General features: G+C 38.1%; 1 protein-coding gene across 8 annotated transcripts in view; it reads right to left on the bottom strand.

Moving 5' to 3' along the window:
- Positions 1–16,233: 16,233 nt before the first annotated feature.
- The window catches only part of MYB (v-myb avian myeloblastosis viral oncogene homolog), a 56,011-nt gene continuing 52,353 nt past the window's right edge, over positions 16,234–19,891 (bottom strand). For 7 of the 8 annotated variants that reach the window (XM_006884961.1, XM_006884960.1, XM_006884957.1 and 4 more), the window contains one exon: positions 16,247–17,539. In XM_006884961.1, coding sequence (XP_006885023.1) covers positions 17,423–17,539 — 117 coding nt within the window. In that variant the 3' untranslated portion in view covers positions 16,247–17,422. Of the gene's footprint in view, positions 17,540–19,891 lie in introns of all 8 variants that reach the window. The other variant, XM_006884959.1, reaches the window with a different exon arrangement.

Genomic DNA, 19,891 nt, shown 5'->3' on the forward strand with positions numbered 1-19,891 from the left:
CTTTATCAATTGCTAGGATTATGTGGTTCTTGTTCTTTGCTTTGTTACGTAATGAAATATGCTGATTGTTTTTCTTATGTTGAACCATCCTTGCACACCTATTATGAATTTCACTTGGTCATGATGAATTACTTTTTTAATGCATCATTGGATTCTGTTAGCCAGGATTTTATTCAGGATTTTTGCATCTATGTTCATGAAAGATATTGGCCTGACTTTGGTATCAAGGTTATGTTTACTCTGTAGAATGAGTTTAGGAGAATTTCACCTTTTTCTATTTTCTGAAATACTTTATGCAGAATTGGTGACAGTTCTTCTCTGAACGTTTGATAAAATTCACTTGTAAAACCATCAGATCCAGGGGTTTTTTTGGTGGAAGCTATTTTATTACCTTTTTCCATTTCTTCTTTTGTAATGAGTCTGTTCAGGTATTCAATTTTGGTCTGTGCCAATTTAGGTAGGTTGTGAGTTTCTAAGTATTTGTCAATTTCTCTTGGTTTTCATATATGTTTGAGTATAGTTATTTTTTTTAATATTCCACTGTTAGCCATTTTGTTTTAGTTGATTTTGACATTGCCCATTTAATCTCTTACTCAGATTATTTGTGTCTTTTCTTTCTTTTTCTTTGTTAGTTTTACTAGTGGTTTGTCAATTTTATTGACCTTTTCCAAGAACCAACTCTTGGTTTTGTTGAGGTTTCAACTGTTTTTCTGTTTTCTACATCATTTTTTTCTGCCCTAATTTTTATAATTTCAGGTTTTTTTAGAGGGTGTCAGATTTTCTTGCTGTTCTTTTTTAATTTGTTGGAAATGTTAGGTTAGAGAGTCAATTTTTTTTCCTTGTCTTTTGGTATGTTTGCTTGTTGCTATAAATTGACCTCTGATTACAGCTTTGGCTACTTCCCAGTTTGTTTTCATTGTGTTTTGTTATAGTAAAATTTTTTATTTCATTTTTTGTTTCTTCTATTACCCACTCATGCTCAAGCAAGGTGTTGTTCAGCTTCCATATGTATGTTTTTTTCTCCTTTATCATCTTGTTATTAATTTCTAATTTTGTAGCACTGTGGTATGAGAAGATGTTTTGTATTATTTCTATGTTTTGAAAATTATTGATACTTACCTTGTTATCTAAAATGTGATCTATTCTGGAGGATGTTCCATGCACATTGGAGAAGAAGTTATACTATGCTTTTGGGGGGGGGTTCATTAGCCTATAAATATATATGAGATAGAGTTGATTTATTGTGTGGTTTAATTCTTTGTTGAGTTTTTTTCTGGTACTTCTATCTTTTCTTGAGAGTGGTGTATTGAAGTCTTCTCCCACTACTAAAGTGGTGTTGTCTATTTCCTTTTTCATTTTTGTTAATATTTGTTTTATGCATTTTGCAGCTCTATCATTTAGTGCATAGATAATTTATTATTGTTATGTCCTCTTGTTCTATTGACCCTTTAAGCATTATGTAGTAACCTTCCTTTTCCTTTTTTTATGGTTTTTCCATTGAAATCTATTTTATCAAAGATTGATATTGCTACTCATGCTTTTTTTCTAATTGTCGTTTGCTTGGTCTATTCTCCCACCCCCTTTTGTATTTATTCTTTCTTTATCTTCACTTTCCAGGTTTGTCTCTTGTGGACAGCATATTGATGGATTTTGTTTTTTTATTCAACCTGCTACTCGTTTTCTCTTCAGTGGTGCATTCAAACCATTCACATTCAGTGTGATTATTGAGAGGTATGGTTTTATTGTTATCAATTTTTTGAGTTCTCTTTGGTGTTGTTGCTGGATACTTTGGTCCATCTGCTTTTTGTGGCACCTCTGTAAGAAGGACATCTCTAGTATTTTCAGCAATGGTAGTCTTATTTTTACAAACTCCTCAGGTTCTGCTTTTCTGAGAATATCTTGATCTGTCCTTCATATTTGATGGACAGTTTTTCTGTGTACAGTATTCTTGGTTGACAGTTGTGATCTTTGACTGTTCATATATGACATTCCACTGTCTTCTTGCTTACATGCTCTCTGCTGACAAATTGGCACTTAATCTTATTTGCTATCCCTTATAGGTTACTCTTTGTTTCTCCTTAGCTGCTTCAGAGTTCTCTCCTTATTTTTGATTCTAGCAAATTTGACTATGACACGCCTTGGTGTTTTTCTTTTGGGGTCTATTGACATGGTGTTCACTCAGCATCTTAAATATATATTATCTCATTCTTCATTATGCCTAGATAGTTTTCTTCTAGTAATTCTTCCACAACTTTTTGTGTGCCTTTACTTACTTCTTCCTGTTCTAGGATTCTAAATATGTGCATATTATTCCTCTTGATGGTGTCCCACATTATTCTTAGACTTTCTTCTTTTTCTACAGTTTTTATTTTGCTTCTTGTTCTAGGAGATTAGTGGTGGCAATTCTATTTTCTATTTCACTAGTCGTATATTTTGTCTCTTCAATTTTGTTCATATGTTCCTCCAACATGTTGACAACATCTGAAACATTGGTCCTCGTGTTTTGGATTGCAATTTCTTATTTTTCCAGAGCCTCTAAAGCTTCATTTGTTTTATCTGCATTGTTTTTGATTGGTTTTTTAAAGTTCCTCTTGATTTTTGCTTGCATTGTCCAATAATTCTTCAAGTTTGTCTTTTACCCATTGAAAATACTGATTTGTTATTCTTTTAAATTCTGTGTCAGAAAGTTCCATCAAACTTTATGCCTTCAGGAAAGCCAATGATAGTATGTCACTTTTTTGGGGGTAACATATTGCTTTGGGTTTGTGTATACTGTTTCTTATGTGGCATTGCTGTGGTAGAGGTTTTTTTTGTGTGTGTGTCAGAGATAATAACAGGCTCTTGGTCTGAAGTCACTGCTCCAAAGGAGGTTGGGGCAGCTACCCTGCCTGAGTTTCTCTCTGAACTTTTAACTCAAGGAAGACTTATTTCAGTTTGACAGAGATAAAGCCTGTGAATTATCAGCCTCCTTTGTCAGACGACTGCTGCAGCTAGGCCAGTCTAAGGTGCTCTGAACTAAAGCCAGCTCATTTTTTGGGAGGAGAGAGAAAATGAAATGGGTTCACCTGTGATACTGATGTCTCTGCCACAGTTCAGAGGCATGGCAGTGGGTCATCCTCCAGGCACTGGGGCTGAGGTGTGCAGAATGTGGGGTCAGGTCCTCTGGATGGTAGGACCAGGTCTTTAGGTGGCAGGGACAAGGCTTCCAGGTGGTGGAGGTGGCACTTGCAGGCAATGGGGGAGGGACTTCCAGGCAGAGAAGAAGGAGTGTCGAGGCAGTGGGGCTGGGACTTCAGGTGGGTCAGTGCTGGGCTTCCAGATGCAGGCGGGAACACCTAGTCAGTGGGATAAGGTCCTTCAGGTGGTGAGTTCAGAAGTCCAGGCAGCAGGGCCAGGAGTCTCCAGTTAGAGGTACGGGGACACTAGGAAGTGGTGATGCAGGCAAGAGACTAGTCCAGGACACACTAAGAAATGTTTAAGGCATGTACCTAGTTAGTTAACTGGATACTCTGTGTGAGAGAGTGGTGCAGCACAGAGAACAATGAGGCATGGAGTGAGATAGGAACTCTTATACAGTATTGTTGGGATTCTAAAATGGTACAACCGCTCTGGAAGGCAGGTTGGCATTTTATCAAGAAAGCAGGACATAGAAATTCCATATGAACCAGCTATTCCACTGCTTGGAATATACCCCCCAAAAATGTAAACTGAGGCCCAAAAGGAGACTTGTATACCAATGTACATAGCAGCATTTTTTTGCCACAGCAAGAACATGGACTCAGCCCAAATGTCAAACCACAATGGAATGGATTGTGAAGTTATGGTATATTGACACAATGGAACACTACACAGCATGCAAGAACAATGATTTTGTAAATCACTACCTAACTCAAGAGGGACTGAAGATTATTATGGTAAATGAACTAACTCAGTCCCATAAGGACAAACACTACAGAAGACCATTATTTTAGAAAGTGTATGTGGATCCAAAGAGGGAGGGTGGGAGCAAAGGAGTGAGGATGGGTGGGGAAGGGGGATTAATCATAGGGTCGCACAATTTGTTGGGTGGATGGGTAAAGTACATGGGAAAGATCCAGTGTGAAAACCAATGTATATGAAATTTATAATAAGACCAGTATAAAATAAAAAAAGTGTATCTAAAAAGGGAGTTTTCAGAAGGCTCATAACTACAGGGCTGGGAAATTTCTATGTGCTGTAATAGGACTCCATGCTTCCCCTTTGGAGTATTCATACGCATTTTTGAAATTATCTATTTCTCTCTAGAACATAATTTCCATAAGCGTAAGATAGTGTCTGTTTTCTTCATTTCTACATCCCTAGATTCTAGCATGAAATTGTTACCAACTCTATACCCTCTTACATTATCTATTTAACAAAAATTGACTAAGAACTATGAGCAAAGTATTGTGTCCATGAACACAGTAACGGCATAGAGGCTCTGGATCAGGAAAATCAATATTGACAAGCAATAGCAACATTGTCTTCCTCCACCTTCTCCTTCATTGCCATTGAGTTGGGATCAACTCATAGCTGACTTTCTCTTGGATTTCTGAGGCTATAAATCACATGGGAGCTAATAGTGCAATATTCAGCATCTCTTCTCAGTCTTTTCTTCCTCCTCTGTCTTCGTAATTATCTTTTGTCATGCAGATGATACAACCTTGCTTGCAGAAATTGAGGAACACCTGAAGCATTTGTTGCAGAAGGTCAAGGACTGTAGTCTTCAATACAGATTGATGTTCAATATCAAGAAGTTAAAGATTCTCATCACTGTGCCAATTGTCAGCACAGTGATAGATGGAGAAGAAGTTGAAGTTGTTAACAATTTCCATTTTCTTGGCTCCATAATCAACTCTCTTGGCACCAGCAGTCAGGAAATCAAAAGAATAATTGCATTGGGGAAGTCTGCTGTCAGGGATCTCTTCAAAGTGCTAAAGAGCAATGATGTCAGTCTGGAGACTAAAGTGTGCCTGACTCAGATCATGATCTTCACAATTACTTGCTATGCTTCAGAGAGCTGAATGATTAAGTATAACAGAAGAAGAATTGATGATTTCAGTTGTTGTGCTTGAGAAAAGTATTGAACTGCTAGGAGAACAAATGGATCTGTCTTGGAGAGAAAAAAACCAAGTTTCTCCTTGGAGGCAAGTATTTTGAAGCTCCTTCTCACAAACTTCGGGCATATGCCCAGGAGAGACCAGTCTTTAGAGAAGGACATCATGCTTGGAAGGGTTGAGGGACAGTGCAGGAAGGGAAGGCCCTAGATGACATGAATTGACATGGTAACTGTGGCAGTGGGTTTAGGTGGTTGGAGTCAGTGAGACCAACAGGCAGCATCATGATGGAGAAAAGATTGAAGTTGTTAATGATTTTATCTTGCTTAGATCCACAATTAACACCCTTGGCACCAGCATCAGGAAATAAAAAGAGGAGTTGCATTTGGAAAATCTGCTGTCAAGGACCTCTCCAGAGCACTAAAGAACAATGATGTGAGTCTAAAGACTGAGGTGTGCCTGATTACAGCCAGGGTTTTCTTGATTACTTCTTATGCATCTGAGAACTGGATAATGACTAAGGATGACAAAGGAAGTAAAGATGCTTTTGAGCTGTGGTGCAGGAGACACATATTGAGCATACCATGAACTGCCAAGAAAACAAACATGTCTTTTCTAAAGAGGGTGAGACTAGGTTGCCTCTTGGAAGTAAGGAGTTTGAAAGTCTGTCTCATGTACTTTGTACATGTCAGTAAAGGTCAGTCACTGGAGAAGGATATCATGCTTAGAAGGATAGAGGTTTATCACAAGAGAAGACTCTGGATGGGATGAATTGACACAGCGAGTGTGGCAAAGAGGTCAGGTGTGTTGTGAAGACAGTGAGGTTGGCTCAGGATAGGGCAAAGAACAGAGTTGTTCTTAGGATTTAGATGGTGGACATAACAATGACAATAGCAACAGTGGTCTCATCATTAGATAGTTGAGCTGCTAAGCCATAGGTTGTGCTTATCTGGTAGTTGAAACTGCCAGTGGTTCTTCAGGAGAAAGATAGGAAGTCTCACTTGCCATTTTCAGCCTTGGAAACCCAAGGAAAGATCAGTGATGAGTCAGTTCTAACTTGGCAACAATGAGTTTGTTATATTAAGCTACTTACCTAATAATAGTAAGACATGTGAATGGAGCTTGGAGGAGCTCCAGAAAGTGGAAGCTCCTTCTTGTACAATTGATCTTTTACACCTATTATCATATGTGACTTCAATGAGAAATACACACTTCAGAAAAAATGCTTCTAGGTCACTATAGTTTTCCCATGTGTAGCATCTTAATGACATCAGATACTTATGGACTCTTAGAACCAGAAGAGGTTAGAGAATTCAACTGATCCAAAATCCTTATTTAATTATGACTTAACATAAATCCAGAGAGAGAAAATCGTTGATCTTAATATCACAGGATTGAAGGAAGATTGTTCAGGGCTGCTCACATTTATTCTGGAACATTTACTGAGCACCTACTACACTTTGGGCATTGGGTTAGACACTGAAGATGAAAGTGGGTTCCTATAGGATTGTTATGAGTTGCAATTGCCTTGATGACAACGGGTTTGATTTCCTATCCAGAAGTGGTTTGGATATACACTAATCCATGAGTCATAGTTTTCCTGTTGTTCTGATGAGCCTGAGAGTGGATGAAGTCTGTGGGAAGTTGGGAGGCCTTTCTTAAACTTCTTATTATGCATCCTATACTCTGGTGGCCTAGTGGTAAGAATATGTGCTGCAATCCCAAAGGCCCATGATTCGAACCCACTAGTTGTTTCATGGGAGAAGGATGGGCAATCTACTGCCATGCATTGGATGGTCAGCTATGGGCCAGTTCCAACTCAGAGGTACTCAACAACAACAACAACAACAACAACAACAACAACTCTTTATTTTATGTTGTAAAATAAAGTGCAAATCTCTACAATTAAGAAATCAGACAAAGTATTACATTGGACAAATCTGCTGAGAAAGACTTTTTTAAAGTACTAAGAGAAAAGATGTTATAGTGACACCCAAGGTGTTTCCAACCCAGGGCACAATATTTTCAAATGTCTCAAATGCATGAGAAAGTTGGACAGAAAATAAGAGAGACAAAAGAATTGATGCCTTTGAATTTTGCTGTCGGTGAAGAATTTTTAATCTGTTATGGACAATCCAAAGAACAAAACCCCAGATTGTCTTGAAGTGTAGTAAGTATGCTCCTTTGAGGTGAGAAAGGCAAGACTCCTCGGGTACTTTGGATATATTTTTAGAAGGGCCCAGGTCCTGGAGAAGCATATATCACACTCAGAAAAGTAAAGGGTTATATAGTAAAATAGGAAGACTCTAATGAAATTGCTTGTCACAGTGGCCAAAGAGTAGATTCAAGTGATAAGAACAGTGCAGGATCAGGGAGTGTTTCATTCTGCTGCACTTAAAGTTGCTATAAATGACTTCATGACATCTAACAAAAGCAACGACAATAAATTGTAATTTTCAAATAAATAAAAGTCAAACTACATTAAAGACACAGCCTGACAAATGGCATGCTAAAACATGAAAAAGCACATTTTTCTACTTAAAAATTATGGTTATTAGGAAAACAAATCTGAAATAGATCTCTTTCTTAGTGATTTTAAGGTTAACAACAATAACAAAAATATTGCTTTTCCTGTTACCACATATATTAGAAGTTGTTTAAAATGTTGCCTTGCCTGAGGACAGCTCAGTAAGTAAGTATTCATTGAATAAATTAATGAATAGGTTATTGGAAAATAATCTCACATCTATTATTTTCTGTGCTTTTATCTGTGGCTCTTTTTCATCTTTTGTGATCATTTGGAATGACATTTTATGAGGGAGTGGTAATAAATTCTTATAATCAATTTAGTGTTTAATTAGGATACATGTTTCTAATGTCATTTTTAGTTTTTGGGAATGGGAGATAGAAATGAATTTGAGATGATTTGAGGTAGGCTAAGTCTGCTACTCGCCCACCCAGTAACTACTATGTTCTTGACTTCAAGTCTTCAACAGGGCATAGGACTTTGGAAAACTTGGCAAAACTTGCTCTGGCATAAGAACAAGGGAGGCAAGAAAGACTATTTATTTTTACAAATTTAGAATTGTACAGAATAGATGACTCGATTTAAATTCTTTTTTAAAAAAGTGATGAGCTGAAAAAAAAAAAGGGAAATCTATCCTTAGACTAGCTAAGAGGGATTAGTTAACTTAAAATTCACTTCAGAAGCTGTATTTCTAAGAGGGTAACATCATAGTTCTATCCTCCGAACACCAATGTTCTACGCTCTCTGGAAGCTCTCTTTGGACATGGCTGTCTTCTATTTCAGGACCTCCTAAGTGCTGCCAGGAGTTAGAGTCTAGCCTGAGAGGTTGACTGTGCAAACAAGCTCAGAGGCAAATCAAGAAAGTGTGTATCTGCTTCTGTAAAACCACAGCCCTAAGAATCTACATAGTGCAACACAGGGGACCACTATGAGTTGAAGTTGACTTGATGGTAACTGGGTTTTTTAATGAGTGTGCAAGGAGGGCTTTTAGTTAAAAAAAAAATAAAACACTTTACCATTTACATGCTGCTGCTGCTGTTGTTGTTGTTGTTAGGTGCCTTCAAGTCATATACAACTCACTATGAACAGTGGATCTGAACCCTGTCCTATCCTGTTTCTGACACACTAGAGCCCGTTATGGCAGTCACCACCCCATTTACATAAAAATCCCAAAATACAGACCTATAGAATGATCTGGAAAAGGATTCTCCAGTTACCTTGGATAACTAAATGAAGGAACTCTGGGTGAAAAATTTTTGGTTTGTGTGCTAATCTTCTTGAGATAGAAATTTCCTTCTGATAAATCATAGAAAATAGAGCTAAAGTACCAGAAATTAAGAAATACTACAGATAAAATTATGCCTGTACTTACTGTAAAAATCAAAAGATGGACACGCCTGCTGCCCCTTCCTGACCTTGCTTTGGCCCGGCTTCATCTGCAGTCTCCTTTAGAGGAGAATCCTGTTTTGGCTCTCCAAGTCTAGACCTGGGGTCTCTTCTAATGTCTCTGTAGATCTGGGGTCTCTTCTAATATCTGTTTCCACTGTCACATCCATATTGCATTTACCTGCCATCTCATCTTATTAGGACATAAACTTACAGAGGGTATGGGTTTTTACTTAATGCCCTTTTAAGATTTAACCTCAATTTAAATCACAGCATCTCACACAGGATAGGTGTTCAGAATATTCTATTTGAATAAAAGAAACACGGTTCACAAGGCAAATAGGAAGCCAACTATGCTGTGAAAATGATAATCTCTTCAATTTCCACATTCACAACAAGCATATTGCTGTTGTTATGTGCCATCGAGTTACCTGCAACTCACAGTGACCCTATGTACAACAGCTCAGAAGCTTACTCTATCCTGAGCCAGTCTCAGTGTCTCCAACGCACCTACTCCCATTATCTAGTAACTGTCAACCCATGTCATCTGCGATCTTCCCTTCCTGTGCTGCCCTTTCACCCTTCCAAGCATGATGTCCTTTCCAAGGACTGGTACCTCCTGGCTATGTGCCCAAAGTATGTCAGATGGAGATTCAAAATTCTCGCCTCCAATGAGCAGCCTGGTTTCACCCTTTCCAGGACAGACCTATTTTTTTTCTTGGTGGTCCGTGTTCAATGCTCTTCTCCAACACCACAACTCAAATGCATCAATTCATCTTGTGTCATTTTTGGTCATTGTCCAGCTTTCTGATGCATAGCAAGTAATTACAAAGACTATGGCCAGAATCAGGTGCACCTCTGTTTCTAGACTGACATTATTGCTCTTTAGCATTCTGGAGAGACACCTGTCAGCATATTTCCCTAGTGCAATTAGTCTTTTGATTTCCTGACTGCTGGTGCCAAGAGCACTGATTGTGAGGCTGAACAAGCTGAAATTGTTAACAACTTCAATCTCTTCTCCATCTATCATGGTGCTGCTCATTGGCCCAGGGATGAGAATCTTTGTCTTCTTGATGTTGAGCATCAGTCCTTGGCTCTGCAGTAAACACTTCCAGTCCTCTTTAGTTTTGGCAAGGAAGGTTATGTCATCTGCATAACGCAGGGTTGTTTATGAGACTTCCTCCAATTCTGATGCCACGTTCCTCCTCATAAAGTTCAGCCTCCTGAATTATCTGTTCTGCATATAGATTAAAAATGTATGGAGACAGGATATATGTCTGACACATTCCTTTCCTAATTTTGAACCATCCAGTATTTCCTTGCTTTGTTCTGACAACAGCTTCATGGCCCACATATAGATTTTGCATGAGCACAATTAGGTGTTCTAGGATTCCCATTAGTCTCAGAGTTAGCCACAATTTGTTGTGATCCACACAGTCAAATGTCTAGGCATAGTCAATGAAACACAGATAGACATCCCTCTAGTACTCTTTGCTTCCAGCTAAGATCCATCTGACATTCACTATACTTTCTATAGTGCCACAGCCTCTTCTAAACCTGGACTATATTTCTGATAATTCTCTGTCAATGTACTGATCCAGTAGTTTTTTTATATATTTTTATTTAATATTAAAATTAATTTGTATGTATTTATTACCAAAATGTGTTTCCTACTGCCAAAGGGGCCCTTTAGAGTAGTGAGAGAAGATCTTCACCCTGAAACCCACAGCGTCCCTTTTCAGCAGGAAGTAGCTAAGAGAATACGCCATCCCCTTTTCCTTATGACTCAGGGTGAAGTCTCTCTCAGGGAGGAGTGATAGGGAATGGCAAAGGACACACTGACAAAGAAGATTAATCAGAACTGGCTTTGACAAGCACTGTGGCATTTGGACAAGAACAAACTGGGAGGAGGGTAGAGAGAATAGTGCAACAATGAATGGAAATCCAAAATCTCTGTAAATGTTTATGAAAATTAATAAAATATAATTATAGAAAAAAAATTGACTAAGATTTGTAATATTGCACCATCTTGCTCCACTTAACATTATTTCAACATAAATTTTTTATACTTTGACTTCATTAATTTTAAAAAGTGTTTATATTTTAGCTGGCTTCCTTTCCTCCATGCTACCCTCTGAAAATGGTGAGGAATAAAAAAATAATTTTTCAAAAAGCACAATAAATCGTGTCTCCCCCCCTAATACCTATCCCCTTGGCTTGACCATAATACTGCATAATTATCCTCCGATTTGTGATCTGGTATAATTAACTTCTATTTCATAATGATTGAAAACCTTAACCTCTGCCTGGGATTAGTGTATCAAGACTAATTTATGTTAGATACAATTTAGTTATGTTTGTTACATTAATGAAGTCTGAGGCAGGATTAGATTGGGATGCATCACCCTTACCTGATTTGAATCTACACTTGCTCCACAGAAGTAAGATGGCCAATCTCCTTTGAGGCAACTTATCACCTCTCAAACCCCTCTGGAGGGTCAGCTATGAGTCAAATAAATTACAATTTAATTCATAATTCTGATCTGATGTAAAGAGAATTTCACTGAGATATGTCCTGTACCATCTTTACAAGAGACGAAGAAAAATTATCAGACCTATTGCCACCAAGAAAGAAGAGCTGGGAGTGTGCTTAGAACCTCCTAGACCCAGAGTAAGTTTGATGATAAAACATATGGAAATCTGTCAAGGAATATTGAGCTTACAGATGCTGAATGACACAAGCATTTTTTCTGCCTAGAACCAATACAGAGCTAGAACTTTCCACTTAAGCCAGCATCCTGAATTCTGACTTCCAGTCTTCTAAACTATAGGAAAATCAACAGCACTGTTGAAAGGAGCATGAAATCAGGGCTTTCTTGATGTCAAAGGCTTAAGCCACAGTACACTGAACCTCAAAAGGTTGAGACCACAACCTCCTAGGTTGCAAAGAATCTATCTTGTCCAATTTCATTTTGGACTATGGAGTTGTATATATGATGGAGGCGGGGTGCAACCCAAAGCTGGAGGGACAAGGTTGCAACACCCAAAAGTCAGAAGAATGAGGATTTCTGGGGCTGTGGGGATGTGTCTAGAGTTCACTTGACCAAGAGAATGGAGCCACTCAAAGCTAAGGAAGCATCATCGTTTTTAGAGTTGGCCTAGATGACAGAGCTGAAGCCCAGAGTGAAGGATTTGAAGCTAAGGGTCAGAATCCAGAAAATAGTCAACATTTTGAGTCTGTAGGTTAAGGTCACTTCCTAGTTTTTCCCAGATAACTGAGGATTGGTTTCAAGCTTTGAGAGCTAATGTAAATCGATCGTTCTGCTGAGTTTTATACTTGCTTGATGCTCATTATAATTTCTTTCCCTTCAGTTTCTCCCATTTGTAACATAAATATCTACCTTGTACCTGTTCTACCGTTGGTAACAGATAACTTGTATTCTAAGTTTGCATGTTCACATAGGAAGAATTTTCCTCCAGGATAGAATGTACCTAATGTGTCACACATATTTGATTTAGATGATTAAGAAGAAAAGATTCTCTGATTTGAAGTCAATTAACAACTGTGGGGATGAGATGATGGGATGAAGGTGTTTTGTATATAACAAGGATATGGACTTTTGAAGGCCAAATAACAGACCGTCCAGAGCAAGCCATCAGGTTGCATCAGTCAACATGAGCTCACAGCATGGATCATCTTCTTTTCATTTGTTTGGGTTCTGGACAATTCCCTCTAAGCCATCTATGGCTAGATTCAAATGGTCATCAACCATGAGCGCAGGAGTCTACACTTCTCCCTGCACTCCAGACCTGTTGGTCCTTTCACTCAGATGAAGATGCTCAAAGTTTCCAAATAGAACAGATGATCCTTCAGCAAAAGGGATATGCTTCCTCCCTCCAAGTACCGGTTTGAAGTTCTTGTTTGCTGCTGAATCAAAATCGATGCATAACTGACCCCCCCCAGTGGATTTTCAGAGGCAATAAATCATATGGGAGATGATTGCTCATCCTTTTCCCACAGAGCAGATGACACAGGTGGATTTGAACCGCGTGACCTTGGGATGGTAGCACAACTTCTTACCATTAGGCTCAGAAATGTGCAATCTAAAAGGGGGATCTTAAGGCATGAGGCATGACTTACATGCTTTCATGAATGTAGTTATCAGTAAGATAATTGTAAAGGGGGGGAGAACCACACAATATACATGAGCATAATACAATGTAAATGAAAGATGGTATAAAACATAACACGCATGCATGAAACTCAGTGGTTGTATACAAATCAATAAAAATATGTGATTAACTTAAAAGAAAAAGAATATGCTGTCATGAATTTAATATTATGTCTTTCCAAATGTGTGTCAACTTATTTAGGCCACCCACCATTCAGAGTATTGTGTGACTGACCTTCATTTGGTGATGTAACTTTCCCCTACAACCTTCTTCGAGCATCAGCACCCTGAATTTGACTTCTACCCTCCTAAACTTTGAAAGTATAAATTTCTGATTGTCAAAGTCACTCACTTGTGATATTTCTGTGATAGCAGCACTACCTGACTATGACCAGGATAAACACCAAATTCATGAACATACAAGTGCAGAGTAAGACATGCATAGCACATACTGCACACGAGGGAATGCTCTCTTTTTTTATTAGAAGCCAACAAATTTAAGGAAAATATGCCTCATATTTCTGATATATACTTATTCAAGAATGAGAAACCCATGCACATATTTAAATATATGTGTGAATAGTTAAGGCGTATTTTGAGAAGATATAATTTAGATTTGAATTAGTTTTAACACAGACTTCAGAGTTAACTCACAATTAGTGATGGGGGGCGCTGGGTAATCATTTCTCCTTTGCTGGGTAATAGGCATGTGTTGGAGTGTGTTTTTTTTCTGAGCTATTGTAAGTTATTGCTGTAATTTATTTAATTACTACCCTTGGGAACAATTGACAGAGATGCAATAATGCATTTGCTATTTCATGTATATTCATATTACTAACAACCTTGAGGAGTAATTATATCTCAAATTTATAGGTAAGTAAAATGAAGCTTATAGAGAGTAAGTAAACCCATACAAAAATCACAGTTGGAAAAGGGCAAACTCTGAATTCAAACTAAGGCTGGCCAAGCCCCAAGAGTGATTTTCCTCTTACATAGCAAAGCTAAAACCCTGTTCTAGGAAGTTCCTTAATCCTCTTTCTGTTCTAATATTGTGTATTTTCTTAAAAAACCCCAAATCATCTGTCCTCTAAACATATTCTTATCACCTTGAATTAATCAGTTTGAAGTCCCTTCCATGTTCTTCCTGTCCTCCACATGTACATATGTGAATATGAGCTCAAAAAGGAGTAACTCAAAAGGACACTTTTCTATTTAAGTGAGAAATAATTTCCTTTTGTTGTACTATATGTAACCCTATGGTAAAGAGAAGGGAGATCTGGTGACTATGAACTTTGATAAATGTCGATAGTTGGAAGAGAGGCTTCAGGCCTTTTGTTCATAGGGTCCCTTTGAGTCGTGCTCAACTTGAAGGCAATCAACAACAACAACAGTGGTAAGAAACTGACTGCAATCCCAAAGTCATGTGGTTTGAATCTACCAACTGCTCTGCCGGAGAAGAATGATCAATCTACACCCATGTAATTAACTGTGTCTGAAAACCTTCTGGAGGGTCAGTCATGGGTCAGTTCTGACTCGGGACTCAACAACTAAAAAAAAAAAAATTACCAGGTAAAACACATGTCTTATAGATTATTATGAAATATATTTGTATGTAAAATCAAAATTTATACTTCTTATAGTTTTAATCAGCTTAGGTATTGAGTCTGGAGCTATTGGGTAACATACTTGTTAGCAAAGTAAATATTTGCTTTAGTACTGTCTATTTTTTAGTTCACTCTTGCCATTAGCTTAGTTGAAAAATTTTAATGTGACCCCAAGTTTAACTTGGCATTCAACAGTGCACATCATCTACTGGATGAGCATCCAGCACACTGTATGGCCTGCATCGTTTAATTATGGAGTGAGCATGGAATAACAGAGATTATAGAATGCCTCTCCTAACAGCAGTTCATTTTAGGTCTGGCTGGATGCATTTCACAGATAAGTCAAACAAGACTAGATCAGAGAGACTAGTACCTTTTCTAAGTTCATATTTCTTCTAAGTGGTAGAGTCAATATCTGGGAAAAAAATCCAGAAGAGTAAAAAGAATCCCATAAAACCTTCTTAACATGCAACTCAAACACCAATTAGGGTGATTTTATAATCTATCAGAAGAACAAAAAATGGTAAGCAATAATAAAAACTAGTAATATGTTGAAAATTAAAACAAAAAAAAAAAACCCATGGCTCTACAGATCCCAAGTATTTAACATCATACTTATGGGAATCCAAAATCTGAGTTGGAATAGAATGGCCAAAGGAAATGATAAGGGACTGGAACATAGGAAAGTAGATGCTGAGCTGAGGGCTAGAAGTCAGTGGAGATTCAATTGTAAAATAGGCGAGTTGGACTGAGTGGTCACTGGGCTGGGACAGCATGCTCTTGCCCCTCAAGAACCACCTAGAGATTTCTGTCCTACAAGGCAAATATCTGGCTGACATCAGAGTGCTTCCAGTTTACTCTGCCTGTAAGGAACCCAGGCAATGGCGGGAGAAATAACAGGAGTGAGGGTGGGAGGAATAAAGCCTTTACCTCTGGCTCTCTGTCTGTGAGGTCATCTTGAGTGGCAGTATTCTGCCAGAGACCTCAATTCCACTCGAGGTCTCCCACTCCAGGAGGCAGTTCCAAAGAGGCCTTTGTCCCAGTGCCTAAGCTGCATGGTTACACCTTGCTCACATGTGCTCACATCTCTGGCACCAGTCTCTTTATAAACGAACTCTCCTGGCAGCATCCTAGTAGGAACACTGTTGAAACCCTGGCTGGACCTGACCGGAAGAAGGGCTCTCAGTTGTCATTTGGTCCCTGATTACTTTGAACTTAGTTTATCTGCTCTTCTTTCTCCAAACAAAAAGTCTTGACTTCTTCATACTGGGGTCAGCAACTGTGAAATGTAATTGCCCTGAGGTGCCTTCATTTTCTTAAAATGGTTGAAACACAGTGTGAATGAAGGAATATGTGAAACACAATGCATATGAATTTTGTATGCAAACCAATATAAAATTTTTAAAAATGCTATAAAAAAGGGTATGATGACTGTCTACAAACACAAGTAAACAAGAAGTCAAAAATAAGTAAAAAAAGTATTTTATTTCTCTAAAAGGCAGTCAGTAGACCATCATATCAAAAATTCAACCATCTTCCACCAACATGTTCTTAAGGCAGCAACAGGCTATCAATGCTAGGTTTTTCCTATCCCAGCTTCTAACACAGACTCTGAGCATTTCTGAGACTATCGGGGTAGAAACCATGAATATGATCCCCTCACAATCCCAGATTTAAGAGCAGTCAGGCTGAACTCAAAACAAAACATAGAACGTCAACAACATAGATCTCCCAATCAACGAAGTGCAATGCATGCTCTTAGGAACCAAGAAGAACAAAAAACAACAAATGTAAAATAAATCTCCCAAACAAGTTTTTCCAATGTCTTACAAAAGGGAAATATAATGTGTATACACACATATATATATATAAAAATAAAAAAGTTTGAAATACTAGTGCATAGTCAATTACCTAACACCAAGTTTCTTTTCTTTTCCAACAAAGCTCTACTGCCCCATCTGAAACTAGCAGCATGTCTACAGGCTAAGACCATAGCAGCAAAACACAGTTTTCATTTGGCATTTACAAAATTAAATTACTGAATAAAAATATAATTTTTTTATAAAACTATTTCATACAGTAATAATTTTTAAAGCAAGCTAACAAAAAAATCCCATAAAATGGTTTTAGTACAGTAAATGTACCTCCAAATGTTATTAACCATAAATGAACACTTGAAATCTTGGTTAATTATATCATGTTATGAAGTCAACATTTATAGTAATGCTTATTAGATTGATTTTTTAAACAATGTATTTGTGTTTAGTGATTGAAAAAAGTGAAATCGTGAAGTACCTTTTTTAATATAAAAATTCAAAGAAGTTATCACAGGAGAAAATACTGGTTTGCTGGATCTTATAAAATACACATAAATCATTTTAATTTTTTTTAAAAAAAGTCTGCATTAAGATATTCACAACTGACGACAATTCATTACCTAACAATTTAGGTAAGACTGTTATTTATTTTTAAAAATCCTTTCAGTTGGTGGAAATCCAAGATTTCTGCCAACTAAATGCACTTTGTGCTGCTCTCAACTGTTGTACCACAACAAAAATAAGCTCTTCTCCCATTTATGAAAAGTTTCATGCAAAGGAACAGCAGATCCCAGGGAAAGTTGAAGTGTTCTGAAAATCATAATGCTTGTCTGGAAATGTCTCACATGACCAGAGTCCGGGTTGAGAATGTGTTCACATATTTCCGGGCCTGACTGGAAGCTGACATCTGATCCTCTGTCTTTCCACAGGATGCAGATTCCCAGGCACCACTACAAGGCTGAAGGAGAAACAGACAGTGGCAGCAAGCTTAGAACAGGAAGCACATATTTTCATGCACAAAATATATTTTTAAAAATTTTTGCGTTTAGTTTTTAAACTAATTGTTGCGCATTTTCTCCCATTCTTCTTCTCCCTCCTCTAACCCACTCCGCAATGCACCCCTTGTTCCAGATTATCCTCATGCATACAAGGATTAAGCATGCATTCCTTTCGAATTTCTACTACCAGCTACCAGTGTGTTGATTTCTTGGTTGGAAAGAGCCTTGACCCTTTGACACACAAGTATTCAGCCTTCATAAGTGATGCTATTGATCAAAACCAAACCAAATTATTTGTGTCGAAATCCGTCTCACTGGAACCCCATGTGTCGCAGATGGAACTATAGGCTTGTGCTGACCCGGTGCAGAGAGAGTATAACTACATCCCCGAGGGCTCCCAAGGCAGTAACTTTGTGCAAACAGTCTCCCGGGGCTGTTTCTGAGTCATCTGTGGATGAGTTTGAGCTGCCAACCTTTCAATTAGTTGTTGAATCTTTTGCTTTATCTACAACTCCAATAGTTACCACTCACTCACTCACTCACTTACTGTGGGAGAATCAGAAGTGACTCCTCGCTCACCCTCTAGCACATTTTCAGAGGCTGTCAACTGCAGAGGAGGAGAATTCCCATCTTTCTCCCAAGCACCTGAGTTTGGCTGGCAGGGCAGCTCCTTCCTTATACACATACAATGAACAGTTTTTGTTTTTTTCTTGTCTCGCACTTTTAAAAATTTTATTATTAATTTTAATGAAAATTTACAGACTTTGGATTTCCATTCATTCATTGTAGCACTTTTCCCCTGTCCACCCCTTCCCCCAGTTCATTCTTCTCTTTGAAAAGTAAAAGAAAAATTCTTTCATTGTTTTACAATCCCTCCCCCCCCACCCCCAGTCCGCTCCACTATGCAGCCTTCGTTCTGGACTCCTGTCATGACAAAAATACCTAATCATATACCCCTTTTAAACAGTTTCCTCCCTCTTTTGTTTCAATGCAGTATACATAATTTATCCCATATTTCTCAGTCTCCCCTCAACCCCGATGTCAGTCCCATTTTACAACAGTGGCATTATGCAGTATTTACCCTTTTGTGACTGAGATATTTCATTGAGCATAATGTCCTCTCGGGTCACCCATTTTGTATACTATTTCATGAGTTCCTTGTTTTTCAATGCTACATAATATTCCATTGTGTGAATATACCACAGCTTCTCTATCCATTCGTGTGCTGATGGGCACATAGGTTGTTTTCAACCCTTTACTATTGTGAACAAAGCCACGATAAACATGGGTATGCTGAATAGCTTCATTTTTAAGAGAGTACACTCAGTACACTCAGTCTAAATAGAATCAGACAACAGAGCCACATCTTCATGCTTTGATGTCTTTTGCTAATTAGATGATAATTTTATAGTAACCAGAATGAAGATCATTTTCTAGAAACGGCAGGTAAGCTGCAGCCAGTTAATTGTGAACTTAACTGATAAGGTTTGAGCTGCCAGAGAGGAAGGAGCTTCTGCAGGTGCTAGAATAGGGCAAAACCTACTAAACATTACGTATATTTTTCAACCAATTAATTCAGATGTGCTTATCAGGATAGCTTAGGTTACAATTTTTAAATTGTAGGAAAATTATAGAATGTAACCATTGACATAATAGTTTTTAAATGTACAATTCAGCCACTTTAATTGCATTAATTGTAATCATCTCTACGTCCTTTTAAATGAGTTCCATCTTCCTACACAGAAATCCAATAGGCCTTAATAGGTTATCTTAAAGCCACACTGTAGGAAACAAGGCAGAACTAAAAATCTAACGCGCAACAGATAGATGCCAGGCCTAGTTTTTCACATGTCATTCCTGCTAACTTTGGTGGACTGGCTTGGAACTCAAATCTGCCTCTGCAGATCCCAGTTCTTGCTTTTCCCCCCACGTGGCCTCATACTAAAATATGTACTAGCTCTGCATTCATTGTTCCACAAAGAATTTAAGACTGGAACAGCACATCAGCAGAGAACTACCAGAAGTTCAGACTGGGTTTAGAATGGGTCATAGTACTAGGGATATTGTAGCGGATGTTAGATGGATCTTAGCTGAAAGTAGAGAATACCAGAGGAATATCTATCTGTGTTTCATTGACTATGCAAAGGTGTTTGACTGTGTAGACCATAACAAACTGTGACTGACTCTCAGAATGGGAATCCCAGAATACTTGATCGTTCTAATGCGAAACCTATACTTGGACCAGGAGGCAGTCGTCAGAACAGAGCAAGGGAACACTGCATGGTCCAAAATTGGGAAGGGCATACGCCAGG

This window comes from Elephantulus edwardii, unplaced genomic scaffold (assembly GCF_000299155.1).
Source record: "Elephantulus edwardii isolate Elephantulus edwardi_28Jun2011 unplaced genomic scaffold, EleEdw1.0 scaffold00039, whole genome shotgun sequence".
Taxonomy (NCBI): Eukaryota; Metazoa; Chordata; class Mammalia; order Macroscelidea; family Macroscelididae; genus Elephantulus; species Elephantulus edwardii.